Source organism: Ambystoma mexicanum, chromosome 14 (genome assembly GCF_040938575.1).
Source record: "Ambystoma mexicanum isolate Mex_15411 chromosome 14, UKY_AmexF1_1, whole genome shotgun sequence".
NCBI lineage: Eukaryota > Metazoa > Chordata > Amphibia > Caudata > Ambystomatidae > Ambystoma > Ambystoma mexicanum.
The window spans coordinates 113,928,557-113,955,554 of record NC_090940.1 but is presented as its reverse complement, the minus strand read 5'-3'; the positions used below and the strand labels follow the sequence as shown (position 1 = coordinate 113,955,554).

General features: G+C 43.7%; 1 protein-coding gene across 1 annotated transcript in view; it reads left to right on the top strand.

The window, feature by feature from the left end:
• RAB15 (RAB15, member RAS oncogene family) overlaps positions 1-26,755 on the top strand; it is a 474,790-nt gene extending 448,035 nt beyond the window's left edge. The window contains exons 6-7 of the mRNA XM_069638667.1: positions 7,148-7,213; positions 17,646-26,755. Coding sequence (XP_069494768.1) covers positions 7,148-7,213; positions 17,646-17,804 — 225 coding nt within the window. The 3' untranslated portion in view covers positions 17,805-26,755. The remainder of the gene's footprint in view (positions 1-7,147; positions 7,214-17,645) is intronic.
• The last annotated feature ends 243 nt before the right edge of the window (positions 26,756-26,998 follow it).

The window sequence follows — 26,998 nt, the reverse complement described above, 5'->3', positions numbered from 1 at the left end:
GTGTTCTACTCTTGGTTTTCCTAGCTGTATGCAGACCTCTCATAGGTATTTGAGTAATTTGGAGGCCATATTTGGTTTACTCACTGCATACCATTGAGATTGCAATAGACCACGCTTCTTTGAGATAGGTTGTTTTTGCTCTATTTATGTGTCTCTCCTTTTTGCGCACCTCTTTTCTGTACTCGAATTCCCTCTTAGGCTGGGCTACGAATGTTTTTTTTAATATCAGTGTTCTGTTCTGTTTTAGTAACAGTGAATAAACCTGGGCGTGGAAAAAATTCCCCCTCGTCATTTAGCGGATTGTCGCGGCACTAAAAACACCTTGCGCGCCGAGAGGGGTACAGCTTCAGCACTGCATCTCTTCTAGTAAATCGATGGTCCATTGGCAGGAGTGTCAGGGCCTGATTCACAGAAGTGTTTTATAATGGTGCAATCAAACTGGAAAACGCTTTTTGAATAAGGCCCACCGGCTCTCCTATTTTCTGAGCAGTTTAGCAGGCGCAGATCCGAAGTGCATCTGAAACTCCAAACCGGCACGAGAAATAAATGTGCATTGCACGCTAAATACTCAAACATGAAGCTCAAAAACACAGTTGCATGCACAATACCAGCTAAAATTATAATCTGACACAGTTTAAGTATGTTCATTTTAATTAATTTCAATAATTCTATACAAACAAAGTAATACCATATGTAAGCTACATAAAAATAAAAATCCATTACACTAATGTATTTTGGAGGCGCAGGGGGCTGACCTGTGATGAATCGGTCACAGTTTCTTAAAATAAACATGTGAACTTGTCAATCCCAGACTCTCTGCACCACTTTGGCCTCCCATTTCACATCGAAAACCCTGGACAATTTGTCCTCGCGCTCAATTGCACTCCCGCGCATGCCTCCCTTGGCTCCTCTCCTTCTACCCCCTTCACTCTCCTCCCTGCTGCTCATAGCACCGGATGAGGTCTCTAAAGTGGTCCGCTCTATGAAGGTCTCCTCCAAACAGGCGCTCCCCTGCTCCTCCAGAACCATTAAGGACAACAGCTCCTCTCTCACCCCGGCTCTTGCTGACTTCTGTAACCACTCCTTCACCAATGACTCTTTTCCGCTATCTCAAGCACTCCTTTGTGCAACCTCTCTTAAAAAAGCCATCTGCTGATCCCTCCTGCCCGGTTAACGATCACCTTATTTCAACTAACCCCTTCCTGGCTAAACTCTTGGAGAAGCTTGTCCTCCCTCAACTGAGCCCCCACACTGATCTTTTTGGTTGCCTTCATGACCATCAATCTGGCATCCAGAGGCTCGTAAACTGCTCTCTTGAACATCTGTGTAACCATGCTCGCAAATCTCAACTCCAATTCTCCCGCTGTCCTCATTCTCCTTGATCTCCTCTGCTTTTGACACGGTCACCCATTCCATCCTCATAAAACGACTCTGACACCCTCAGCATCACTGACTGGCAGTGGGTTCGCTCACCTCTTTTCTCACACACCGCCCTTCCCAGTTGCAATTGGGCCTCTTCTCCTCCACCACCTCACTCTCTACCTGGGGTGTCGCCAGGGCTCTGTCCTATCACCTTGGCTCTTCAATATCTATCTTGCCCCTCTTGCTCACCTGATTTCCTCCTTCTCTCCTCATTTCCAGTGTTCTGCTGATGACACACAACTTTCCTTTAAACTTCCCTGTACTACCTCCTCTCTGATCCCTGTCTGTCGCCATTCAGGCATGGTGTGCTGCCAATGATCTCTGCCTTAATGCCAATAAAACAGAGATCCTTCTGATTGGGAAACCAGCGCCCTCTGTTCCTCCTACCCTCTGGCCACCCTCTTTGGGCCCTCTACCCCACCATCTTGTGAGACCAAAAGCCTTGGGGTCATCTTAGATTCAGCTCTCTCTCTCATCCTTCGCATCATGGACCTTACGAACAAGTCCCACTTCCAGCTCCACCTCCTCAGAGGCATTCTCCCTTTCCTCACCTTCCCCCAGAAGCTCAATGTCACTAGAGCTCTGGTCCCCGCTTGGCTGGACCACTGCAACAGCCTCTTTCTCAATCTCCCTCTTTCCTCCCTATGCCCCCTCCAGCTAATCCAGAATAGGGCTGCAAGTCTTATCCTTGACCCCAAGCCCAGGGACTGGATCTCTCCAGCCCTAACACCTCTCCACTGGCTCCTGGTGGCTGCAAGGATCCAATTCCCAACCCTCTGCATCCTCCACAAGGCCTTCTAGGGCCTAGGACCCTGCTATCTCCAACTCATTGCACTTACACGTCCGAATGTCACAAGGCCTAGTAGGACCATGACTGTATTTTACTGTTTTTGCCATTGTTATTTTTCCCATGTTCCCTTCCCATTTAGCCTTGTGGCGCTTTGAAACACTTTTCACAGTTGTTTAAGCACCTGACAAATGCTCAATAAAATAGAATTAAAATAAAATAGTGATTTTGCATTCAATGAACAATTCTGCACTCCTGAGGAACTTTTTGCAAAGAAGTTCATGGGATCTCAAGAAAAATTTAGAGGTCCATTAAATGTTGTAGGAGACAGGCAAAGCATTTAATGTATTCCAAACACAGGCAGGCCATAGGCTGGGCAGTTTCCTCCTTCTGTCTCTGCTGGGTCCTTGGTGCCAAGGTCTGGGTAATCGCCTATTCCCGCTACTTTTTGGCGGATGTGTGGTCTTTCATCCTTTGGTGTTATGTGAGGGAAATTCTGGGAAAATGCACCATTTCCATTATCTTGGGGTCCCCTGCTTACAAGCTACCGCTAGCCTTGGCATGCCAGCGCTTCCACTGTCTCCCTGGTGCCCAGCTTATGCCATGCCTACATGTGAGCACTGACCTCCACAGTGTCAGAGCCTGCTCTCTGGAAGTTGCCGGTTCCGCCATTGCCCACTTGTTGGTTGCACGAGTAGCTACTTTTTTGCTAGCGCGCAGTTGAAGGTCTAAGCCATCTATTCTCCTTCTAATTCATAGGAGTGTCCACAGAGTGGCCTGAGGTGGCACGTGCTACCCATGGAATCTGATTGGCCACCCCAGGTGCCACCCCATCACCCTAAACTAGATGATTATCTGGAGAGACTTTAATTTGAACTGTATGTGCGCTCGTACTTCATGCCACCCCGGCATGTCAGTCAGTTCCCCATGTGGGCCACCCCATTCAAAAGAGTCTGGACACGACACTGCCTTCGATGCTTAGATGTGGGCACTATTCTGGGTAATGTCAGTGCCACTATCTGGGAGCAGCCGGGGGTCCTCAAAATCTGCAGTTGATCCTCATTCTTCCCTTGCTTACGTGGTGGCACTACATTCTCCTGGGCCCGTGCCTTGCCTACAAGTGGACACCTTCGGTGCGTGGGGCGAGTAATAAGGCACCAGCTGGAGGCTGGTGAGCCAGGCGAGGTGGCCACCCCCCTGCAAACCCCTGTCTCCGCCACTGCCCACGCCCCGCCTGCACTGCCTCCTGGCCACCCCTTGCACTGGTGGACTGTATGTGTACCCATACAGCCCCCCCCCCCATTTTCTTCTTTTCGGCACTTATCAGACTTACCCAGTCTGCCGCCATAAACACACAGCACTTGCCACTTGCTGGCTGCACTACCACTGTTTATTGCCTCCATTCTATAGCATTTTTATTTATTATTATGTATCTGCTGTCCTCTGCTCTGCACTTTCCACTCTCCCCCTTCCATGCATTTTTTCCCTTTTCCCCTTCCCATGCACTTGCGCGTTCTCAATGTCACTGGGCCTAGTAAGATTGTTGTTGTTTCGTGTTCTCCCTTGTTCCCCTCCCTTGCCTAGTCGCGCTCTGAAACACCTGTGTACGAGTGCAATACAAATAAAATATCATATCATAATGTGCACACTATTCTGGGCAATGTCAAAGTTTACGCACTCTGAGGGCTTTTTACTCCCCTGCTCACAGGCCGACTCTGATATATCCCTCTGCATTGCCTCCTTTGAAAAACCCACTGTGCGGTGGGGGTGGGGGTTGCTCATCACTTGCTTACATGCAGGCGCAAGTCTAGGTAAAGACAGCGTTTGCACTATTGTGTGCTCTTCCGCAGTGGAGTAACTTTGCTGAAAGTGTTGGGGGGGATATGACATCTAAATGAAAGGGGCCCCTGGCAAATGATGTGCCACAAAGGTTGAGGGGGACAAACACCCTTGCCCCCACCTAAAATGACTCCCATGGCTCTTCCGCTCACTAAATTCTATGCAGGTTCGGGGCACTGCATTGTCTCATTGACTGCTCTTGGGTTGGGGAGGGCTAGTGGGGGCTACTCCTTGTTGCTTGCATGGAGACACACTGGTCTGGGCAATGTCAACACTTCCATGATCTGGTGTCCTGCTGCTATTCTGTCCCCAAGGCAGGCCCTTATGTTTGCATGGGCAGTCTTGGCATATTATCATGGTAGGGATGTTAAACAGTAACTGTTTAAACTAGGTCTGCAGTTCTACAGATGTTTTGGACTGCCCCTACCATGACCACTCACCATTGGCTATGATGGCTAGGGCTGATGGGAGCGGTAGTTTCTAGAGGGCCAAAGCCCTGGTTTAAATGCTAAAAAATGTCTTACTGCATATGAAATTCCAGTTAAACGATAAATGGATTGGTGTGCAAATTGCACATTTTACCATGCGGCTTTAGGTTTGTCAGCTAGAACACATTTCACAGCTGCTTTTTCCTGCTTTAACACTGGTAGCTCAGCCGGGAAGCTGTTAACAGGAGGTGGTAGTCAGATAAAATGCACAGCTTGTTGTTAAAAAAAAAAACAAAAAAAAAAAAAACAATAATTTGCACAGATGATACTTGTGTGAGGCTAACTCTTGTTTCTGGCTGCTAGTTTACAAGAGTACCGGGGTGCTGTGCCGGCTCCGGAAGTACATATGTGTACTTCCGGATAACCTAGCAACAAAAATAGGAGTTAGCCTAATAAAGGCCTCATCGTAGCATGCTGTTCTTACCATCTGTACGCGGCGGCTCTCCAGAGTTTTGGACTGCGACTCCCGTGATACCTCTCCATTTACTAAGCTGGCAAGGCCTCATGGATCTGTAGTTCAAAACATCTCCAGAGCCCAAAGCGGCAGACCCCTGCATTGGAGACGCAGCATTTCAAAAGGTGTGCCCTGCAGAAATGGCAAACACGTGGCAAGAGGAGCAAGGGTTCCTTTTAAAGAGGGAGGTAACCGTTTAAACGGGTATTACTTAAACCCAGTTCACCCCTTGCCATGTTCTGCCTCTGAGGAGCTCCTAGATGAGTGAGCGGGTGCACGTGACACAGACACCTCCTTTAAGAGAAACATGAGGCCAGGCTCTGAGACTCGCCCTCCTTTATACTAATGGGGTTACCTTCAGCAGGAGGCAGGAAGAGCCTCTTTGAAGTGTGCCACGGCGGTTCACTTTTTTTGCAATCTTTAATTCGCAGCAAGGATTTACTTCCGCCTTATACCCACTGTGCGCGTCTCTCTCTCTCTGTCTCTCTCTCTCTCTCTCTCTCTCCCTCTCTGTCTCTCCTCTTTCTTTCTATTCCTCTCCTCTTTTTCTCTTGCTCTCCCTCTCTCGCCCTCTACCTCTCCTCTTTTCTCTTTCTTCTTCTCTCTCCCTCCTGCTGTCTCTCTCCATCTTGTTCCTCTTTTTCTCTCTTCTTTCTTTTTCGCTCTCTTCATCCCTTCCACTCGTCCCTCCCTCCCTTCTACTCTCTACACATCGTCCTTTTTTCTCCATTTAGATTGCAACTCCACCCCAATAATGTACTCTCTGCCTCTCTCTCTCTCCACTCTGTTCTCTCTCTCTCTCTACCTTCCCACCTCTTTCACCCACTCTACGCTTTATCCCTGTTTCCCTCATCTACGCCCCCTACAAATCCTGCTCTTTCCCGTGCTCTCCTCTCCCTTCCCTGCCCACAGCCCCTTCTCCCTCCATCTGGCCCTCTTTCTACCTCTAGATACCCCCCTCCATCTCCTCATGCCCTACCTCTTTGTTTTTCCATTTCATTTTTCCACTCGCTCTTTTTTTCCTATGCATGTCTTTCATTCCCCTCTGACTGCATCTCTCTTCCTGTTTCTCTCTCATCTGCTGCTTGCTCTGGACTTTTTTGACCCATTTATCTTTCTTTCTCCACATGCCCCATCCCTCACTGTGTGACTGCCTCTCTCGCTCTCCCCCTTCTCCCTCTCCCACTCTGTCCCAATCCTCTCTCTCCTTTCTAGCTCTTTTCCTGTCTGTCTTTTCCTTGTACCCTGACAGAAAGCCAAATGTCTCCTGTTCTGGAGAGTTTGGAACAATGTTTTGTTCTGAAAGTGCCTGGTTATTTTACTGCAGCGTTATTTTTGTTGTGCCCTTTAATGCGGTATGTAAAAACGAGCCTTGGCTTTTGTGTAGGCATGGGATAGACATGTGCCTTTCACTGCTATAAAGGTGCTACATGGCCATAAAATGGCAACATCTGTGTGTGTAGCCGGGCATATGATGTCGGTGCCTTGCAAACGCCTATCTACTGCCTGTACACAAACCAAAACTGTTGGCTTTGCTAATGCTTGTTGTTAACAGGTCTTCTGTGCAACGAACAGATGCAAGGATACGTGTATTGCTTATAAATCCAGTGGCTGACGGCACACTTGGCTGAGACATTTTGATTGCGCAATAAGTTAATTCATAACTACATTTAAGCCACTCACTTTCAGAAGACTGCTTAGAATATCACTAGAAGGCCTTATGTGGCACAACGTTCGATTTTACCGATTGATAAAGCTAGCTCAAAGAGTTGTGTTTTGGGTTGGCTGCGGCCGTTTGTGTGCAGGGTTGGCCTTATAGATTAGCATGGCCCTGGGTGGGTAAAAAGCGAAAATCCACCTGCAGGCTGTGTTCCTCCCCACATTCCATCTCCCGTTTACCTGTACAATGCAATAGCTATGGCTTATAGATGGCGCTGAAGCTCATCCTGACAGCCAAAACTAAAAAGACTGGGTGGTCTCCACTTAAAGAGAAAGAAAATACCAAAAATAATCGGAGCAGCACGTGTGCAGTGTGGGGGAGGGAGAGCATAAAGGACAACATGCAAAGGGGTTCACAATGAAAAACATGGCATTGTAGTTGATCCTAATCTATTCAGAAAAAAGTGTATCAATGACATGTTTAATTTGTCCTTGCAGCTTGCTAAAGAATATGGCATGGACTTCTTCGAGACAAGTGCCTGCACCAACATCAACATCAAGGAGGTAAGAAGAGACCAGAGCCACCTAGAAGAGATTAAACCGAAAGCAAAGGCTTCATTTGGTCACACTGTACCTAGAAAAATGACATGCATGCCAACATTATCCATTCCATTCGAGAGACACTAGTTCGGTCCTGGTTTTAACGCTGCAGAGGACTTTAGAGCAGACTGTACCCACAATAAGGTTGTAGGTGAAATCCTTCTTCCTAAGTAGCCCAAAGATGGTTCAGTAGATGGGGTGGTCATACCTCCTTAAAGCAACTGATTGTCCCCTTCTAGCCTTCTGTAAAAGGTGTAAGCGTGGCTTCTGTGTTCAAAGTCTTTTTCCCGGGGATGTCAGTCCCAGAGTGCTTTGTCAGCAGAAAGTGGGGAGAGGGCATAGGAAGTGTGCGAACCCAAGGAGAATCCAAGATGGTAGGCCCCTTCTGTTGACTGGTGCTTATTTTCCCACTCCTCTAACTCTGCCCGTATCCCCTGTTTGCACTGCCTCAAAGAGTCTTGGTTAATTATTACCCCTGGTGTGACAAGCTCATTGCCCTAACAGGGTTTGCCTTTGAAGCAGCGATTCCCAGATAACCCACTGGGGAGATTTCCTGTCTTATGGTGAAGGTGACAGGCCTTCCCAGAGAGACCATAAGGGGTGGTTTCCTGGGCTGAGCCCAAATGGCTGTTTTGGGTGAAACACAGTCCTAGACGCGGAGAAACATAAGGCCCTGTCAGTCAAATGAGTCACTAGCAACCAAGCTGACAATAATATGACAAGAATAGGTTTTGGTCAGTGTTTGGTAGATTACCACAAGGCAACCATATTAAAACCAGGGTTCATAGTGACTGTTTTGACAGTCATAGTTTGGAATGACAAAAGTTTTTTTTTATGGGGCCCCCCGCTACTCCCCCCTCCAAAACCCTGTTTTTTTTTTTAAAACACTATTTTACCAATACCACTATTTTAAAATAAACCCTTTAATATTAATACATTAGAAATTTTGTTTCGGAACTTTGACTGCCCACCCAAAACCAGACATGGCTTGTATTTAGAGTTTCATCTGTGAGAGTGAGAGTGAGAGTGAGAGAGTGAGAGATCGCCGGAATGGAGTGACTCATGTCCACGGACATTCTATCCTCCTATCCGAATAATGAGGCTGTCCAATTCAGTGTATGTGGTCCAATGTTACAGACATTTTAATGTTAGGGTAAATGTTGTGAACAATTAAATGAGCACCAGGCCCAGTTTGCAGTATGTACTTAGTGACCCAAAATTACAACCCTTTTATCACAGACATATTTGTAGAATATAAAGATCTCTGGCCATTGTTACTTCCCAGAAAGCACTGTGATTGTTTGCAAAGCGTGCTGGAACCCTCATTGTTGTTATTTGTTGCCTTCCCCGTTCTCAAAGGCGTGTTTCAAAAGAGTACAGCAGGAGTGTACCAGGCAGCCCATCTTGGAATGATAGCCTTCTATCAGAAATAATGTGTGTGGTTATTCGAGGTAATGTGCTTTGCTCAGTAAGACAAGTGTTGCATTCTTATTATAACTAAAATAGCCAGTGGAAATGATCCTTAGAAATTAATATTGTAACATTTTAAAAAGAACCAGTGCGCAAAGTTAGTACAATTATTTTCCTAGATTCATTTGCAAAAAAAGCCCAGCCCCCTCATCCCCTTCAAGGTATCTGTTTTTTCCCCTGAGATCATACAGCTGTCAGCAATGGCTAGGGTGTGTCTAGAAAGCATGACTCTAACAATGTAACTCTCACCTGCATAGAAAGAGATGTAGAGTGAGACAGAAAAAGAGACTGTAGAGAGCGCACGAACGCTAGGTAGGCATGCGGTACACCAGGCACAGCTTATGCAGGGGTCTGCAAACTTTGGCTCTCCAGATGGTTTGGACTACAAGTACCTTCAGCTCTAGTCATCCTAGTCAATGGTGAGGGATCATTGGAGTTGTAGTCCAAAGCAGCTGGAGAGCCACAGGTTGCAGAATCCTGACTGCTATTGCGAGACTAATAGGCTTTTATATTGTGTTGAATTGTACTATGTGACTGTTGTTCCAGGCATATTAGTCTGAGCATATTGTTGTTAGTCAAGGTATGTCCAGAGTTTGGGGCTGGAATGGGCATGCATTGTATGCATACGCTAGTATGATTTCTAAAATCCTCTTACTTCACACGTAGGGATATAGGGCAGCACTAGGTCTCAAACTCTCAGACCACATTTCCACTACAAGAAGATGGGTCCATTGGCTTCCCATCAAAGCTAGCATTGAATTCAAAACACTCTGCTTTACCCACCGATGTCTACTATTTATTTATTTATGTATAGATCGCCAAAGCCCAGAAGCATCTGGGCGCTTACAAAAACACAGAAGACCAAAGAACAATGAAAGGACAGAACATAAATCATGGCAGAAAGCAATTACCAAGAATGGAGGCTACGGGACAAAGGAGCAGCCTGGGGAAGAGATTATTCAAATAGAAAAGTTTTTAAACGTTTCCTGAAAGCCAGAAACCCTGGTTCCAGGCGCAGGACCATGGGCAGCCTGTTTCAAGCGTGTGCTGCCAGGACAGGAAAGGATCGCCCAGGTCTCTAGTTCTTTTGCATCTTGGGACAGTTAGGTATCCACATCTACTCGAGCGGAGTGGTTGTGGGGGGCATATAGGATTGCTTGTTCCTTGAGATGGACAGGCGCGCTACCATTGATACATTGATGGATAAAAGAAAGAGCCTTGAAATGTATTTTTGCTGACACATTCACCCAATGGAGGTTTCCTATAGCATGGGAGATGTGCTCCCTCCTTGGAATGTCTCAGATGGTTCGGACCTCTCCATTTTGGATTATTTGGAGCCTATTTATGGAGTTTATGCTTGCCACGAGCAAGAGGACATTGCAATAATCCAAGCGTGGCATTATGATGGCTCTGACCAGAGTGTGCCATTTTTTAGAAGACAAGAGTGGTTTGACCTGCCTCAGCACCTTTAGGTGCTACCATGTGCCGCTGACCACTCTGTCCATGTGTGCATCGGAGCCAAGCGAAGCTTGAGCATACAGCCCCAGCGTCTCGACCTTATCCACAACGTTGATGCGGTTACCTTCAATGTACATGTACTCTGAGCCCAACTTGTTCTAGCCTTCGTAGATCCGAAGCTCATTAGCTCCGTCTTGGCACCGTTTAAACACATCCAATTACTGGACATAGAGCTTTTAATCAGGCCATTGGTGTGAGCAAGTCTGATTGAGTCGACCTTGTAGTCACCATTCAACTAGAGATTGAACAGAGTGGGCGACAAACTCACCCCCAGCATAACCGTGAATTCCTATCCCTCAGGAAGGAGCTGATCCAGTTTCTGGCCCCTTCTAAGCACTCACCGGTGGTACTCAAGGAATCCAGTAAGCGCCTATGGTCGAGCAAGTCAAAAGCGGCTGACAGATCTAAAAGGACCAGTAGCCCGGACCTGCTCTCTTCCAGCACCTCAAGCATGCGCGACCTAGCGATCTAATAAGGCATTCTCTGTTCCATGATTTGCTCGGAAACCAGATTTTTTGGGATGGAAAATACCAGAAACTTCAAAACATTGCTGAAGCTGGGCAGTTGCTACCTTATCTATGATTTTTAATCAAAAATGCATGTTCATGATTGGATGCAGATTATTGGGATCTTTTGGGTCCAGGCCAGGTTTCTTCAGGAAGGGTGTTACAATGACCTGTTTGATGGTATAGGGGACTGAGCCATAGCTGAACAAAGCGTTAACAAAATGTGTCAAGAAAGGAGCAGATTGTTCCGGGTAACGTAAGATGAGTTTATCAGGCATGGTCTCACCAGGGAAAGAGGTGGGGTGCATGGAGTTTAGGAAGGTACATATCTCTAACTCAGTTGTTGTTTTAAAGGAAAAACCTAAGATGTCTTTGTTCCACCGGTTCCTGCTGGATGTCAGTAGTTAAGGAATTCGATATTTTATTCCGAGCGGTTATGATCTTATTGGCAAAGGCATGGTGCACCCTACTACAGTCCTTATTGGATGGAGTAAAGTACTGGAGATGGGACATGGGTTTCTCGAGATCTTTGTATATTTCGAAAACATTTTCTTGATATGGTTGCCTGCCAGCTCAATTTCCTTGTTATAAAAGTTCTTTTTCACCTCATAAATGAGGTTCTTATAAGCTTTTTGTAAGGAATTCCAGAAAGCCATATTTTCAGCGGTTTTGTTTTGGAGCCATAATCGTTCTGCCTGTCTTTTTTTCTTTTTTTTTCTTTAGATCGAAAAGGGCAGGAGTAAACCAGGTCTGTTTACGTGTCTTATTTCGGACCGTTTGGGATTTTAGAGGATTCACTCTGTCTAGAAGGAGTGAACATTGGGTATTATATGTGGCCATCATTAACTCAAGCGAGTTCCTATACGAGATATTGTCCATAATTTTTTCCAGATACAATTCCAGCTCCTCTGGGGTAATATTTTTCAGATTCCTGCTCACAATTGTTTTGGGTAAATTGTGGACTTTTGATGGTTTGCTGGGAAGGGAAATAAGACATTCCACAAAGGAGTGGTTGAACCAGGTACAAGCCTTGGTGTTTACAATCTTTACGGGGACATTTCTAGAGGCAATCCAATCCAGAATGTTCCCACCATAGTGGGTTTGCTCGATGTTATAGACCGTAAAGTCCAAGCTTTTTAAAAGTCTTTCTAGCTCCAGGGCTTCTTAATCTACACGGTTCTTCAGGTTCTCAGCCAACGGTTGATGTCTCCCAGTAGGATGGTAGAACAATTGGGTTTATCAAGTGGGGCTAAGAGGGGCTAAGAGATGTGCCAAATCTTTGTTGAAATCGGGCATATTTTCAGGATGCCGATAAATCAGAATGAAGTTTATACAACAATTGTCATTGGGCAGGATCTTTAGATTGTATAATCTCACAGCCTGCACATTCGATTTTTAAAAAGTGCATGTTGGTCTTTGCCAAAAGTGTCTACACCAGAACAACCCGTTCCTACCTGATATCCTGCATTGTAGCAAAAACACCTGCACGCCCCTTGCGCTCTTCTGCCCACGCATCTCTGCACACCCAGATTCAACCGCAAGCGAGCGGGAGTGGGGGGGGACACGTTTTTGTGTCACGGCGCCGACTCTCCGGAACGCCCTCCTTGGATACATGAGAAATTAAACATCTCACCTTGCCTTCAGAAAGCTCTTAAATACCTGACTAAGTATGCATAACCTGTACTGTCTGCTATTTATTTTGTCTGCTTATCCTACCGACGTTTCTACCAGCAACGTGATACCTTCGCGTTTGGGCTCTACATAAATGTATAAATCAATCAATAAATAAATTGATACATTTTTAAGCTGATTAATGGAATTTTTGCACCGAAAAACAGGGATTTGTGCACCATTCTAACCGCAAATCCTCATTTGTTAAACAGGGATTTGCGGGCAGAATGGCGCACAAATCCCTGTTTTTCGGCGCAAATAATTCCATGAATCAGCCCCTTTATTTTTTGTTAAAAAGTGAATTTCTGGGGTTTAGTTGGCTGATTTGTCGATATCATTGCTGTGTGCAGCACTTAAAGGCACGGGCTTTGGGGTCTGCTAACGTCGCAAAAATCTGAGCAGTTTCGAGATATGCAACCGAAAACCAAACGCAAAATGCAGCTTTTTTCATAATTCTTTTCTCTATACAAGAATGTTCATCCCACTTCACTAAAATCGACATGTGGCCGGAACAGCTGCATGCAAATTTGGTGACATTTCATGGCAGCATAAATATTTTTTATATTTTCCTTCCTACATCATGTAACCTGTACCATTTAGACCTTGGCGATCACAATATGTGAGTGAGTTGATCATCCAATGCATGCCCCTCTGAGCAAACCACAAATCCGGTGAAGACAGGCACAGATAGCGGGGTATCTGCTAGAGGGGCAATGCCAGCTGTAAAGCTGTGATGTTTTTAAAATGCTTGGTTTCATCTCTGCCTGAGGAAGTGGAGATATTCCACGAAAGCTCACAAATATGCTAAATAAATGACTTTGTTAGCCTAATAAAGGTATCGACTCGTTTTCTTCTGGATCAACATTCTAGTCAATCCTTGGCTAATACGGTACAAGTGGCAGTTCGCTTGTAACGTGTTAGCATATACATATGTAACCGTCTTCTTAAAGCTCCCTTCTACCTCTGGGTTTGGAGCACTATACAAATAAATAAAACAAACAAACATATATATTCAAGGAAAACACTTTTGTTGCTGGGACGTTACACCACACTGGTGACAACACTAATTGCATTGTATATAACCGATCACATCAATAATGGAATTAGACATAACATCATTTATAAGTTAGTTTATGAAAACGTTGATTACCTTAATAACAATTTAGGCCGTGGACTAGGCCATGACAAAGGCTGGGGTCACTGGCCAGCACCAAAGGCCATAGCTAGTGGTCGGTTAGTGTTCCAAAATACCAATGTGCATGGTTAAAAGCCATGCCTAGTAGCCTGTCACTATTTTAAAATATACAGTGGGCAACGTTGAAAGCTGTAGTCAGTGGCCAGGACTAAAGGCAACCGCTAGTGCCCATTAATATGTCAGAATATACTGTTGGCACAGCCAATGGCTAGTATTGTGTTGAAAACCAAGGCTGGCGGCTGGTTAGTGTATATAATATACAGTGGGCATGGTCGAAGGACCAAAGCTAGTGGTTGGTTAGTTTTGTGTAATATACAGTGGACACGGCCAAAGGCCATCGCTTATTGCATTTTATTATTTTAAAATGTACAGTGGGCATGGCCAAAAGATGTACAAACTGATCAAGGTCAAAGGCCATGGCTTTTGGCCCATTTATGTTTTATATAAAATTAAAGAAAATACGTATTTTTACAGCATCAGTGGGTTTCCTATGCCTGCAGTAACTGGGATGAACTCTGCTTAGCTTCAAACTGAGGAAGGGGTCAGCCCACCATGGCCATGTTGCCTAATCTATGGCCCCCCTTAGAAGAACACTTAGAGAAACATATCCTAAATCCTCATAGACATACGTTAAAAACTATGTTTGCTCATACCTACAGCCCAAACCGCTGGACCTGTGTGAGGAGCAGCAGCTTGGTCCCGAAAACGTGTTTTTTTTGTAAATTTGGTGTCAATCTCTCCAGTAGATTTTTTTAAATGGCCAAAAAGTGGATCCAAATGGCAAAAAAGTAGGTCCATAAAAAATTAGTAATATCTGCGTCCGGTCTGAGGACTCACTTACTGATTAAGTGTTCGTGGACACCTGTGGGCCAATCGGGACATCGCGTAACATTTGCAGACTTCGTATGCACCTGTTGATTAGTCAATTAAAAACGTGAGGTGCGTCAATACTTTTGAAACTGACGCCATGTTTGATTCACAAACTATGCTTGTAGTCTGCAGAAATCACGGTAAAACCATCATGAAAAAACACTGCATTACACTTGTCAAACAAATGAAACAATCCCTTGGGAGGTGAGGGGTGATGAGAGTGGAATGGAATATGTCCAGAAAAATCCCAAAATCAGGTGCTTTTACTTCTATTATGTCCGCGAACATCTCAGATGTTCAGGGACATTGCTGTGATGTTCGCGAACTTGACAAAAGTTTGAGGACATCCATGCATATTTCTGCATTACAGGGTTGGGGAAGAGCAGTTTTGGATGTCTTATAACTATGGCACCATACAAAGAAACTGCATGGAATTATGCAATTTCATTTTCAACTGAATTTGAAATACTTTTGCAAAGTTTGGTGCCATTTTTTACAGAGGGGGCCATACTAGAGGGGGTTCAAAATGTTTGAATAGCTTACAAAATTGGTGGCGTTTGACAAATCTGTGTATGTACAAGTTTGCAAAAAGATTTTAGACCCAGCTTTGAATGTATTTGGTGGAATTCTGTCAAATTTGGGCAAGATTAGATGGGCAACCCCAACAGTTTTCAATTGGCTTATACTCATGGCACCGTTTGACGAATCTGCACAAAAGTTTGCAAAAAGATTATAGACCCAAAACTGAATGTTTGTGCATAGTTTGAATGTGTTTTGTCATGTTGGGGCTCAGTTATATCACTAACTTTGTACATACATTTTGACACTTTTCAAAAAACAAAACCTGGGCGGATTTGCAGCAAACCCGTGTGAAGAGCATTGGCAAGGAGCTGAAAGTATGCTTTTACAAATGTGTCTGTGTTTTATTTTTTTGAAAGTGTCATAATGTATGTACAAAAACAGTGATATACATTTGGTGACTGAGGTATGCCCTGGACAATCTGGCCACTGGCCATGGCCACCATGGACTGACAATGGGGTTAAAGTGGGAATGGTCACCAAGAAACATGTGGTAACATTTTTGGTAACATTTTTGAAAATCGGGATAGCCTTGAATGGCAAAACAATTTCTGCTTGCGGCTACAGCCTCAAATAATGGACAGGATTTCAGCAAACCTGCGCGAGGAGCATCAGCAAGGACCTGAAAGCATGCTTTTCAAATCTGTCCTGTGTTTTATTTATTCCAAAGTGTCAAAATATATGGACAGAAAATAGTGATATAGCGTTGGTTCCTGGGCAGGGGACTGGCCCTAGGCAAGGACAAATGTCTACTCTGATTTGCTTATTACCAAAAGCAATGCCCCATGGATTTTAGATACTGGCCATGGCTGTAAGCAATGAACACTGGCCATTGGTAACATTATCGGGCATAGTGGAAACTGGGCCAGGATACAGGCTAGGTTCAGTGGAAAACGGGGGTTGTTTGGTGGGGCTGGAGTCATGGTCGAGCATCATGATCTGGACAATTTAACCATCGTTAAAGTTCTTTTATATATGTTATGAGGCATTCGAATAGCGCATTTTACCATATGGTAAAAGAGTAATTATTAATAACTTATATACAGTGCTGTAACATCATGAAACATTTTCATTTTTAGAAACCATTGAAATTCACTGAAAAAACGTTGTTAAAGGGACGTTCTGTTTAGGTTGCACTAATAAAAACCTATGAAATTAATTGAAAAAAATTGACGTTATGGTTGCAAGGCAAAATCAAAAAAGAAATTTGTCATTTATGGTAAGCTATGCAACCATAACATGCACCTCCACCATGCACTGCTAAGACTAACACCCAGGACATCAAATATGACATCACAAATGGCCTCAATGATGACATCACAATTGTTTTTGTTCAGTGACAGTGAGAATTTTAGTTATGTTCTTAAGGTACTTTCCTTGGGGTTTGGTCTAATCTCATGGTGCACATACATGGGACAATAAGCAGGCCCCAGACAGGCAATTCATTTTTTATACCGGATGAAGAACATTTTCTGGTCATGGGGTTTCTTTCCCCCTTACGAGAGTTTCGCTGTATGTGCCTTAGATTTGTATGCATTGCTGGTCTCCATGTGTATTTTCTGTACTAACACGTGTGTAGTAATTGCTAGCTGTTAATTCCAAGCTTAACATAAGTCAAGATTCTGATAGGCTTGGATTTATGATTCTACCGGCCAATATTATCAGACTGGCTGCAGCCATTGCCAATGTGTCTGTATTATTAGATTGCTGTATTAACAGCACTTCAACAGAACGTTTCTGTTTCAATAAGTGCATGTTGTTATACATGGAGTAGTTCATGAGAGGTCTCCTGATCACCCTTCATATGTTGCCAGCAACATTCTAAACAGAACCTCTTGTAAGGACTTTTCATCAGAATTTATGTCATTTGTGATGTCATTTATTTATTTTATTTATTTGCATTTACAAAGCACACTGACAGTCCAGGGGGATCGAAGCTCTGTTATAAGAAAATGATTCAGTTCCATGATAGAACGTTGCCTACTGATTACATGTGGTGTAGCAATGTTGAATCGGGTTACATGGGTAGCAACACTTACAGAAGACTTAGTTACTTAAGGAATGGCACTGTTACAAGTGGCAGTGTTACAATAAATACATTTCAGTACTGGTCAGTTTCAGGTGAATAGTAGTGTTTTGCTTTCCGGAAGGCTATGTGGCTATGCATCTTTTCCTGTGTGTTAGTCATAGCAGTACATGGTGGCGGCATGAGTTATGGTTGCATAGCTTACCATAACTGGCGAATTTCTTAGTTTTTTCGATTTTTACCTTGCAACCATAACGTCCCTTTAAAAAACTTTTTTCAATACATTTTTATAGATTTTTATTAGTGCAACTTAACCATAATATCCCTTGAACAACGTGTTTTCAGTGATATATATTTAGAAAGCGATTGGTATGGATGTGATGATATAGTGATGTACATCCAAGGTTCCTAGAGACTAAGCTCTCCTCAACTAAATTTCATATATAATGTGCCCTTACTGTACTGGAAGTATGTTATAGCCTGCATTTGGTTTGAATGTTTTTAAGAAATGCGGGAGCACCACGTCGAATTGATGTGCACAATTTCTTTTTCTCTCCACAGTCATTCACTCGACTGACCGAACTAGTGTTACAAGCCCACAAGAAAGAGCTGGATGGACTGCGTCTGTACACAACTGACGAACTGGGCATAGCAGATCTCAACGAGGATGACAGCAAACCAGATGGTTCCGAGAACTCGCCAAAGGCCTGCTGGTGCTGAAAGCCCAAGCGCATCGATTTTTTTCCATCAGCTGTCTCATCCTCCTCCCGACAGGTTTTCAGAGAGATCCGGTCTGCCACACTGCAGCAAAAATTATTCGTCTGAATGTCAACAAATTCTTTGCACCACTGGATCCTCCTTAGACCTGGAATTGTCTTTAGGTGGTGTTTTGTTGTCCAAAAAGAAATGTGCTGGATCTTAGGTGCTTCGTTAGAAATGCGCTGTGCAGTATGTATATTTAATGTAGCAATTTATGCGTGCACACCACATGAAGAACAGAGCATGAAGCCCACACCGGTACAAAATGTTGGAATTTCAGTACTGAAAGCGGCTTATGAAATGCTGAGATCCTTTACAGTATCTGTGTTTTTGTTGTCAAAAATGGCTTATGTTTCACTCAACAGTCTGAAAGTTTGTACATTGTCAGTAAATTGGTTTGTTGCTTATCTAGAGCTAAATAAGACATTGTTTTATGCTGGTTGTTGGCAAACCGCCCTTTCATTTCGACAACTGATGATATTTTACTGATTTTGTTTTTTAAAATTTGTTTCCCTATATGTGCCTGGAAAATAGTTCTCAGAGCTAATATTTAATTGTGAACTTCATTTAGCAAGGATTGACGTACAGCAAACAATTGTATGCCAGTGCTTTGGTGTAGTGAGGAAATCGATCTTAAATTGACATTCAGTAAACGGGCACGCTTAATGGCAAGGTCGCATGACCACATTGTGACTAATTCCTAAATCACGTGTGGGATTGTGGATTAAACCAGGATGTTCTGCGTTCTCGTCCAAAACAAAATTGCACACAGTCCACTCTAATGCCTTTTTCTCAATGTGTGCCATTTACGTGAGATTTTGTTAAGAGGTTGCCAAGGAGTTGGCTTCTGTAAGCTTCTTGTGGACCGCAATGGTTTTCCTTGTAGGAGCCCGACAAGTGTGACGGTGGTAAATTGATTGGACTTTGAAATCTCTATAGGATCTTGCAAGAACATGCCTGTAATGATCCACTATGAAAGACCATGTTGCTGTGATCCAGTTTTGGATATGTCTGTCGGTCTGCTCCTGATTAGCAAAGTATGTGACCTCTGAGATGGCGTCAGAGGATTCTAGTGTTGAATTGGCAGATCCATATGCCATTCCTTCTGTTGCTTACTTCCCTGAATCTGAGTTTGACCCTTGTTGGTTAGGGTGGAAGAGAGTCTACAAAAATCCATAGTTCTAGCGATTCCTCAGATGAGCTCGGCGACATCTCAATCATCTAGAAATGCGAACTTCACAATGCATGTTTTATCCGCCTGCTCCAACCTCCATTGTCTGCTTCTAGGGGTAGAAGATCTTAAAACCCATTGATTCCCCCGACATGTGTTCTTGAAAAAGCACTTAATTTATTTTAAAGCTTTCATAGACAAAGAATTCTTAAATAAAACACATCTTCTATAACCAGTGTCTATTGGGCATTCTCATAACTATTTTGCATCTTCAATTCTATATCACATCCTCCCATTAGTGTGTTCTTGGACCAGTGAAAAATACCTGTTTCATTCTCCTTTTCTTTCCTCAAGCGATCAAATTCCATTCAACCCTATCTATGGATTATTGGCAAAGCAGATGGCTTTAGTCATGAAGGCATGAGAACAGAGCACATATGCCTGCCTCCAACATCAACAAAAAGCTATAGTCACAGGACCCAAAAGTTCAGAGTTTGGGTTTGGAAAACCAGGTGACAAATAGTGAGAAGCCAGACGAGGCACCAGGAAGTCTTCTTTGTATTGCCTAGATTCTCCAGGATGCAGTCCCTCCTAAGGTCTGGGCCTTGCTAGCCGGCCAATCCCAATGGTCTGTAACTCTGGCCAATCAGAAGGCTAAAGTCTGGGTTGAGTGCGGAACAAACGCCTATGGATCCTAGGGCACAGATCTAAAACCTAAAATGGAGATTCACAAGGATCTGTGGAGAGGGCTGGAGAAATTAAACGTGGTGCAATCAGTTTTTTGTCGTCTATTCTGAGTTCAATCCCTATTTAACAGAAGGTTTCGCTGGGTTTCTTTAACCATTCAGGTGTTTCTCAATTAACAAAAGTCTTTGGGGCTTCCTTGCCCTAGATGGTGTCTTTCAAAACAAATGGTCCAAAAGTTTTAAGTGATCCAGTCCACTTATTTATTTTGATTCTAGCCCTACATGCGTCACCACCTGCCTCTTATCATCCTTTTGTCTTTACTTTGTTCCTGCTAGTTCTCTACTCTGAAGTGTTCTGTCCTGATCCTTGCTCTTTCCTCTTCCTGTAGATCTTCCTTTCCCTCCTCCATCTCTAACCTTTCCCTCTCTCTCTGCCTTTGTATCCCTTCCTACAGCTCTTGCTTTGCCACCTCCAGGCTCCAACATCCCCCCCTCTCTCCTTCTCCTTCTCAGTCCTTCCTTCTCTCTTCCTCACTCTCTCTCTCTCTGCATTACCAGTTCTCAGGAACGCTATCTTCTCCCTCACAAAGCTGGAGGAAACTGGCTTTATTTGACACTGATGGAAATAGGGTGATTTGACAATGAGCTTTCTGATTTGTTGCCCTGTCCCTTCCTAGATATCCCTTGCTCTGATAGGTTCTGGGCCTTTGTGCCCGCCTTCTCTTCTTGTAGGTAAGCCTCCTTTCCTCTAGTTGTAGGTGGGTTTTCTACGTTTTTGGTGTGTTTGCCCATCTCTTTAAGGCCAAGCAAAAGTGTCATGCTTGCTTCCTCGCCAATTGATCTCTTGGGAAGTTTGGGTGGAATTAGCTTTGATTGTGTGCTTTTAACTGACTGTTGCATTCCTGTCACTGCCTTTTTTCACGGAATCTGGGGCTGTAGTTCTCTGCTGCTCTTGGACTGAACGAGGCAAGGGAGTCTCTGGCGGATCCTCTGTATACCACCGCCAGTGTTTGCATTGCACAGTAGGAAATGGAAGCATAAAAGTGAGGCGTAATGCCTTGCACCTCCATTTCCTGCCCTGTCCCATATTCAAGCAGTGACAAGACAGAGGAACACAGGGCAGAGATGAGATCACTGCCAGTCATTTCTCCTCCATGACTTCATGCCAGTGTGATACAAATGGATTCTTATGGAATCCACGTTGGTTTTCTACCTGGCAGATTTCATAGGAATCCATTAGCTGTCCAATTCCAAGAAAAGGGCGGACATCCACTGGGAATTCCATACCATGGAAATGGCTGCCAGCTGTGCTTTTGTGGTAAATTGTGTGGAAAATCTGCTCTTTCATTGTTAAGGAGCCACAGCGGGTAATGCATTTTGCTTTTGAGGCTTCCAGGTAGTTCTCCTTCCTCCACACCAAGGTAGTGCTTAGCATGCTTGTCCATGGCCTTTGCCGCGACGCAGACATCCTTAACTACACAGCACTATTTGTCGAGGAGAGCATTTATTATCTGTGCTTGAATAAAATCAGATAAAATGAAATTAATTTTGCGGCCAGGCTCGAAGGGGGTAAAGGGAAGCAACGCGCGCAGCAGCCATTTTGATCTCCCGTCTCAGAGTGGACATAGAGAAAGGAGCCGCGACCTTGCTTAGTAATGCATGGGTCGGCTTACCTCTTGAGAGAGCGGAGGCAGAACTCCAGCTAATTGCTGAAACACTACTTGCCTTCATGTCAGAAACCAAACACTGTTAATTTCTAATGAGTTAAAGGATAGTATTCCTGAATATGCAAATGAGTGCACACCAGCTAAGAATAATAGCTATTTGTTATAATAGACACATAGCTTCTAGAAATCGAGTGTTCTACAGAAAGCATTGGTTACGGCAGAAGCCATGCAACCATGAGGCAGGGTACATTACTGCCGTTTCTCATTTCGGGATACCATCTGCGCCAGGATACGATTCAGTTCGTTGTGTGCGCTTTATAAATACTTCAAAATCAATACTTTGGTGTGTTGCGTCCGGTTGAGACAAGGCTGTGATTGACGGTGGGGGGCATTTAATTGGGGCAGTACTAGAGGGTGCGCAATACAGTTTGTTGCTTCATATTTTCATTACAGACATTTACAAGCTGTAGTTGGGGGAAACAAAGAGGAGTGTCACATTCTTTTTGATCAGGTGCTTAAACCGGGAATTGAACCAGACCTCAAAATTCCAAATTAACCAAGTTAGCCACTAGAGACCACACCTGCACAGTATGATTTCTGTTTTTCCTCCTTCCTCGAGCCAGCCAATCGGATCTCAATCTTTTAGAAATCATTTAAAACGAGAGCTCCATTTTAGGCACATTTCTATACACCAAGCTCTGGCTCCTAAAACCATTCTAATGACCATGATGTAACATCACATTGCAGTAGAACGTAAACGGTGTGTTTGTAGAGTGCGTGTTCACCGCAGGGATATCGTGGCGCGATTGGCGGATAACAGATGTGTATCCGTTGTGTCAGTCTCAGAAGGATGAAGTGGTCCTGTCGGGATCTGAACCTATAGCCATGAGGTCCAACACGGGCCCCTGGAGTTAAATGCATTGGTCTACTGAGGCCCAACAACGCTCCAAAACCCAGCTGCAGAGTTTCTCTCTGATAAGCCTCTCAGAGAACCAATAACAGCGGTAAAATTAGAAATGCAAGATGGCTCTGTCAATGTAAAGCTCCAAGAGCTTTGCACACACAGACCTATCAGGTTAACAAAAAGGGTATACTGTGTAAAGATTGTTAAGCAACTTTATTAAACTGGCTCTCGCCTATGCCAAAACATCAAATACGAAAACACATAACGAGAGAAACAATCACAAATACCCAATACTGACAATCCAACAACGCATCCACTAGTGGCAAAATCAGATACAAGGACACACGCATCGGCTCCACCACTCATATAGCACACACGACAGGCTATTGCCTTTTCCAGAGCTCTCAAGTTTCTCCTGGCCATGGTGAGAAGGTCATCTAGTCCTTTCTTTTGGATTCTGGGACTTGTAGTTTTTTTCTTTCCCGTTTGAAAGATCGAATTTTCAAATTCGAAGCAAAAACTGTACTGGGTGGCCTTCCCACGCATGGCCACGGAAACTTGAGAGCTCTGCCTTTTCTATCATCCATCCCACCTGGTAGAAGTGCCACGCCGTCCCGTGTACGTAGGAAGAATCTTGCTAGTACGCAATAGAACATTACTGCATGTCATACTTATCCTTTGATGCTTTTTCTGTATCAGCAAGATAAGTGCAAACCTTTTCCATACATTATCTGCAATATCGCCCAATCCATTTGAAAAAACACACTTTCTTAAGTGATCCAGCTTCAAATATTGAATGCATGGTCCCATAAGTGGGGGGATTTGCAGAGCAGCTCCTCCAAGGCTATCATTTGTCTCACTCACAAAGGGATTGTGGGAAACGTTTAGCAACACCAAATTGGGTGCAGCATACCCCTGCACAAATAGGAAGCTGCTTGGAGACCCCACTCGGTGGCTTAAACATTGCATGGTAACCAAGCTGTAATTGGATACGCCAAGTGCTTAATTTGTGGGGGTGTTTGCCAGTGCTCAGCCCCGGCACTTATTTCTAAGGCCCGGCACTTATTGTCTGTCTCCTTTTAATTATGATATGACATTTTGGCAACTTTATTATTTTAACTGTCAGTCGCCTCCTAAGAAGCACTGATGAAATCGGAGTAAAATGTTAACAATGATTGTGTTTAAAGACACACTTAAACATTTGACTCACATCAAGACACAGCAAGTATGTTATTGGAATGTGTAAGTAACACATATGCCATAGTTAGTACATCCATCAACCCCAATGAACCAGTGAGAGTTGCAGCTTTAACCTCATACATATTGACACTGAGGGGAGAAGTCGTGGATGGTGGCAACAGTGAGCGGGAAGATGCCCGTCCCAATGTGTCATGGGTGTGCTAGAAAATATTTGAGCCCTGGCACTTATTTATTCACAAATTATACACTGGAATCCTGACATTCATGAAAATGTAACAATAACGGCACTGCTAGACACTCACATAAAAACTGGCTTGCAGGGCGATGCCCAAAGGGCAGGCCCAACATGCTAGTGTGGTCCAAGTGGGTCAGTTTGATGAATTACCTCCCTGCACAGCTAGTAGTTTTGACCAGTGCTACTGAACACATATTCCTTAAAAAGGAAAACTTGCCACAGCATTCTCTCCAAAAAACCCTCCTTGGTTATTCCTCAAACAATGTCACAAAAGGAACAAATTGCCATTTGTGACCGTGTCCCACTTTTCCATCAGTGCCAGAGCCAATTTTGTGCCACATTGGACTTCAAATGTAAAATGTTTCGCAACCAGGTTGGTGTGACATCCCTTAACCCCTTCTGCACTTCGTAACATGCCACCGCTGGCTTCAAATGCAAAATCCTATTTATAGCATGTCACATGTCACATATTCTACTCTGTTTGTTGAATATGGCCAGCAATACTCCTAAGCATTCTTAAAAAAAAAAAAAAAGAAAACATGTTCTTTTGGATTTATTTATATTTAGTGTTGGCCCTACCAACGAGCAACCCAACACAGCATATATCAACATCAGACTCACCCCCTCGTTTCTACATTTCAGGAAGGAGCTCAAGACCCTCCTTTTCAGGAAATGGCCCCTCCTTAACACAAAGCCCCAAACCCTCTGGACTCCTCTTCTAACTCGAGAGTGGGCGATTTGCTCTGTGGCGTAGACATGGCAGGGCCCACCCAAAATCTATAATTGCCCACTCAATAGCGCTGTTTGGCCATTTACTGATGATAATGTCACTGCGGTGGGCCCAACTACATTAGCTTCAGGCCCCACTTGTTAGACAATCCTGGCTATGCCTCTGTATGCTCCCCATGTTCTCTTCCTTGGTTGCTTGTAGATCCCTTGCTGGCAATTGCCCGCCCTCCCGTGTTGGATCCCTGCTCCCTTGCGATCTGCTTCGCTCGCTGTATACTTCTTCTTATGACTTGTAAAGGGTTTTCAGGATATCCCTCATGAATATTCATGAGAACAAATTTGCATATATTTAGAATCATTGTATGCAAATTTATCTCATAAATATTAATGATGGGGTTTCCTGAAAATCCAGCCTTGATCCGGCCCCCGAGGCCTGGAGTTGGACATTTCTAGTGTATAGAACCTGCCTGCAAGCACCATTTAGGGTGTCACTAGAGCCTGGTAAACAGGAGTTTTACAGCACATTCTGCCAAGCTTTGCTCTCACTTGTATTGTTGGGAAAAGAACATCCTTTGAAAAATGGGAGTGCAGTGATTGTGCTTGTGAAATTCTGCCCACAAAAGGCACGCCACACTCTCTTGAGCAAGCCAGGTTTTTATTTAAATTCACATTATGCCATTGTCAGAAAACCTATCTTTGGGAATGTGCATTAGTTAAAGAAACGCTGCTGGAATTATGAACTATACTGGCTGCTGATATCAAAGAATGTTGACGCTCATCGTATACGTCAGTTGTGGGGCAGCGAGAGGGTTCATGCAGCAATTGAAACAACCATTATCATCTGAGTGACCAGACCTAACTAAGCAGCTGCTGGTTCTGGTTTGGGCTCGTATGAAGGCGAGCTCAAAGCCAACCTTATTTTCTGCCGTTTATCCCACTTCCCATCAGTGGTAATTATACCCCACTTCCATAACGGGGTCCCAGCAATTTTACGAATTCAGAAACTTTGGTTCCGAGTAAACATCTGACATAAAGATTCCATTCACATGTTCAGCCAAGTTCATGTTTCAGTATGTTAAAAAAGGTGGATTCAAACACTCCCGCAAAAAGCGCAATCTTGCTGTGGAACAGTTTGTGGTTGAGCAAGAAAGTCAACCCACAAATATGTGGACACGTTTGAGTTCCAATAGGCGCATAGAACCATGCCTTGTAAAGATAATGGTCCTGACCATAGGGATATGGCACACTGGACACCGGAACCTCTACTAGCTTCTGCTTAATTTCAAGTGGGATCTGCAGTAAGGGACAGGGTGGTAAGTCGAAAGCATGTGAAGTGGTGGACGGGGTGGGAAACTGTAGTGTAATGTGGTCAAGCACCTTCTTGAGCATTTGGCTGCAAAACCTTCTTCAAATTAAGATTTCCCACATCAGTGACGCTCTTGTAAGTTACAAATTGAACTTTCTATCCCTGTATACTCCAAAAATCAAGATGGACGCCCAGCATTCTGAAAAAGAAGCGCAACAGAAGAAAGTGACAACGGCCAGTGTTTTAGTTATTAAATCGCGCAGCCTTTACAACCTTATTTATTCATAAAGGAATTGAATTGCAAGTATAGCGCAACATAAGGTAGATCCAAGAGAAAAACTGGACTTGAGACCAACCAGGAAGTTCATTTAGTCCATTAACAAATGGGAACTATTCATGCGAGAAAGTCCACTGATAAATGATTACCCCTATTCAATTGTACATTTATTTCTCACTGGTCACCAACATTTTAATGTGAATGATTTAACTTTGGTATTAATTTAATATTTAAGTCTCCACATTGTACATTAGAGTATGTTCTTTGTGCTTTTGCCTAGATGTGTAAGCAATTACAGTATATTATTATTTTGGAAAAAGGCAATTGTATACTAATTTGCATTGGTCGGTGTCTAATCATATTCACTAACAGTATGTCTTTATAGTTATCAATCAATAAGTCAGAGGAAACAACTGTACAAGAGTCCTCATTTGAGATATTTTGCTTATATTCACATACCAAGATGTTATTTGAAAAATCCTTAATTTAAATCTGAGATTTGAAGACAAAATCTAATCTGTATGTGCAGTAGCAACTTGAGTGAGTCTGTATCAGAACCTGTTGCACATACACATACTCCAAGAAAAGCAAGTCCTGAAAAGAAACTCTTTACATATTCTGCTGTCTCTGTAACTGTGAACTTGCAAACTTTCGTCTCTGTTTAATTGTACGATCTACGACTGAAGTATATTATTTTAAACACAAATGTTTACAAATAAAACAAAAGATAAATCGTCCCTGGATTCTCTTTTATAGGAAAAGAAAGCATTGTTTTTTGTGGTTGTGGTTTTCTAAAGAATATTTGATGTATTTGTATATAGACGATGTAAGCAGATACCTGGGACCAATTATTGCAATTTGATCTTAAAGGGTGATTTTAGTTTCCCACTCATGGCTCAATTTAATTGAACATTCTTTCTTGGACTATGTGTGGCCCATCCTTTTTCCTTCTTTTGCGTGTTTCTTCAAACATCCATTCT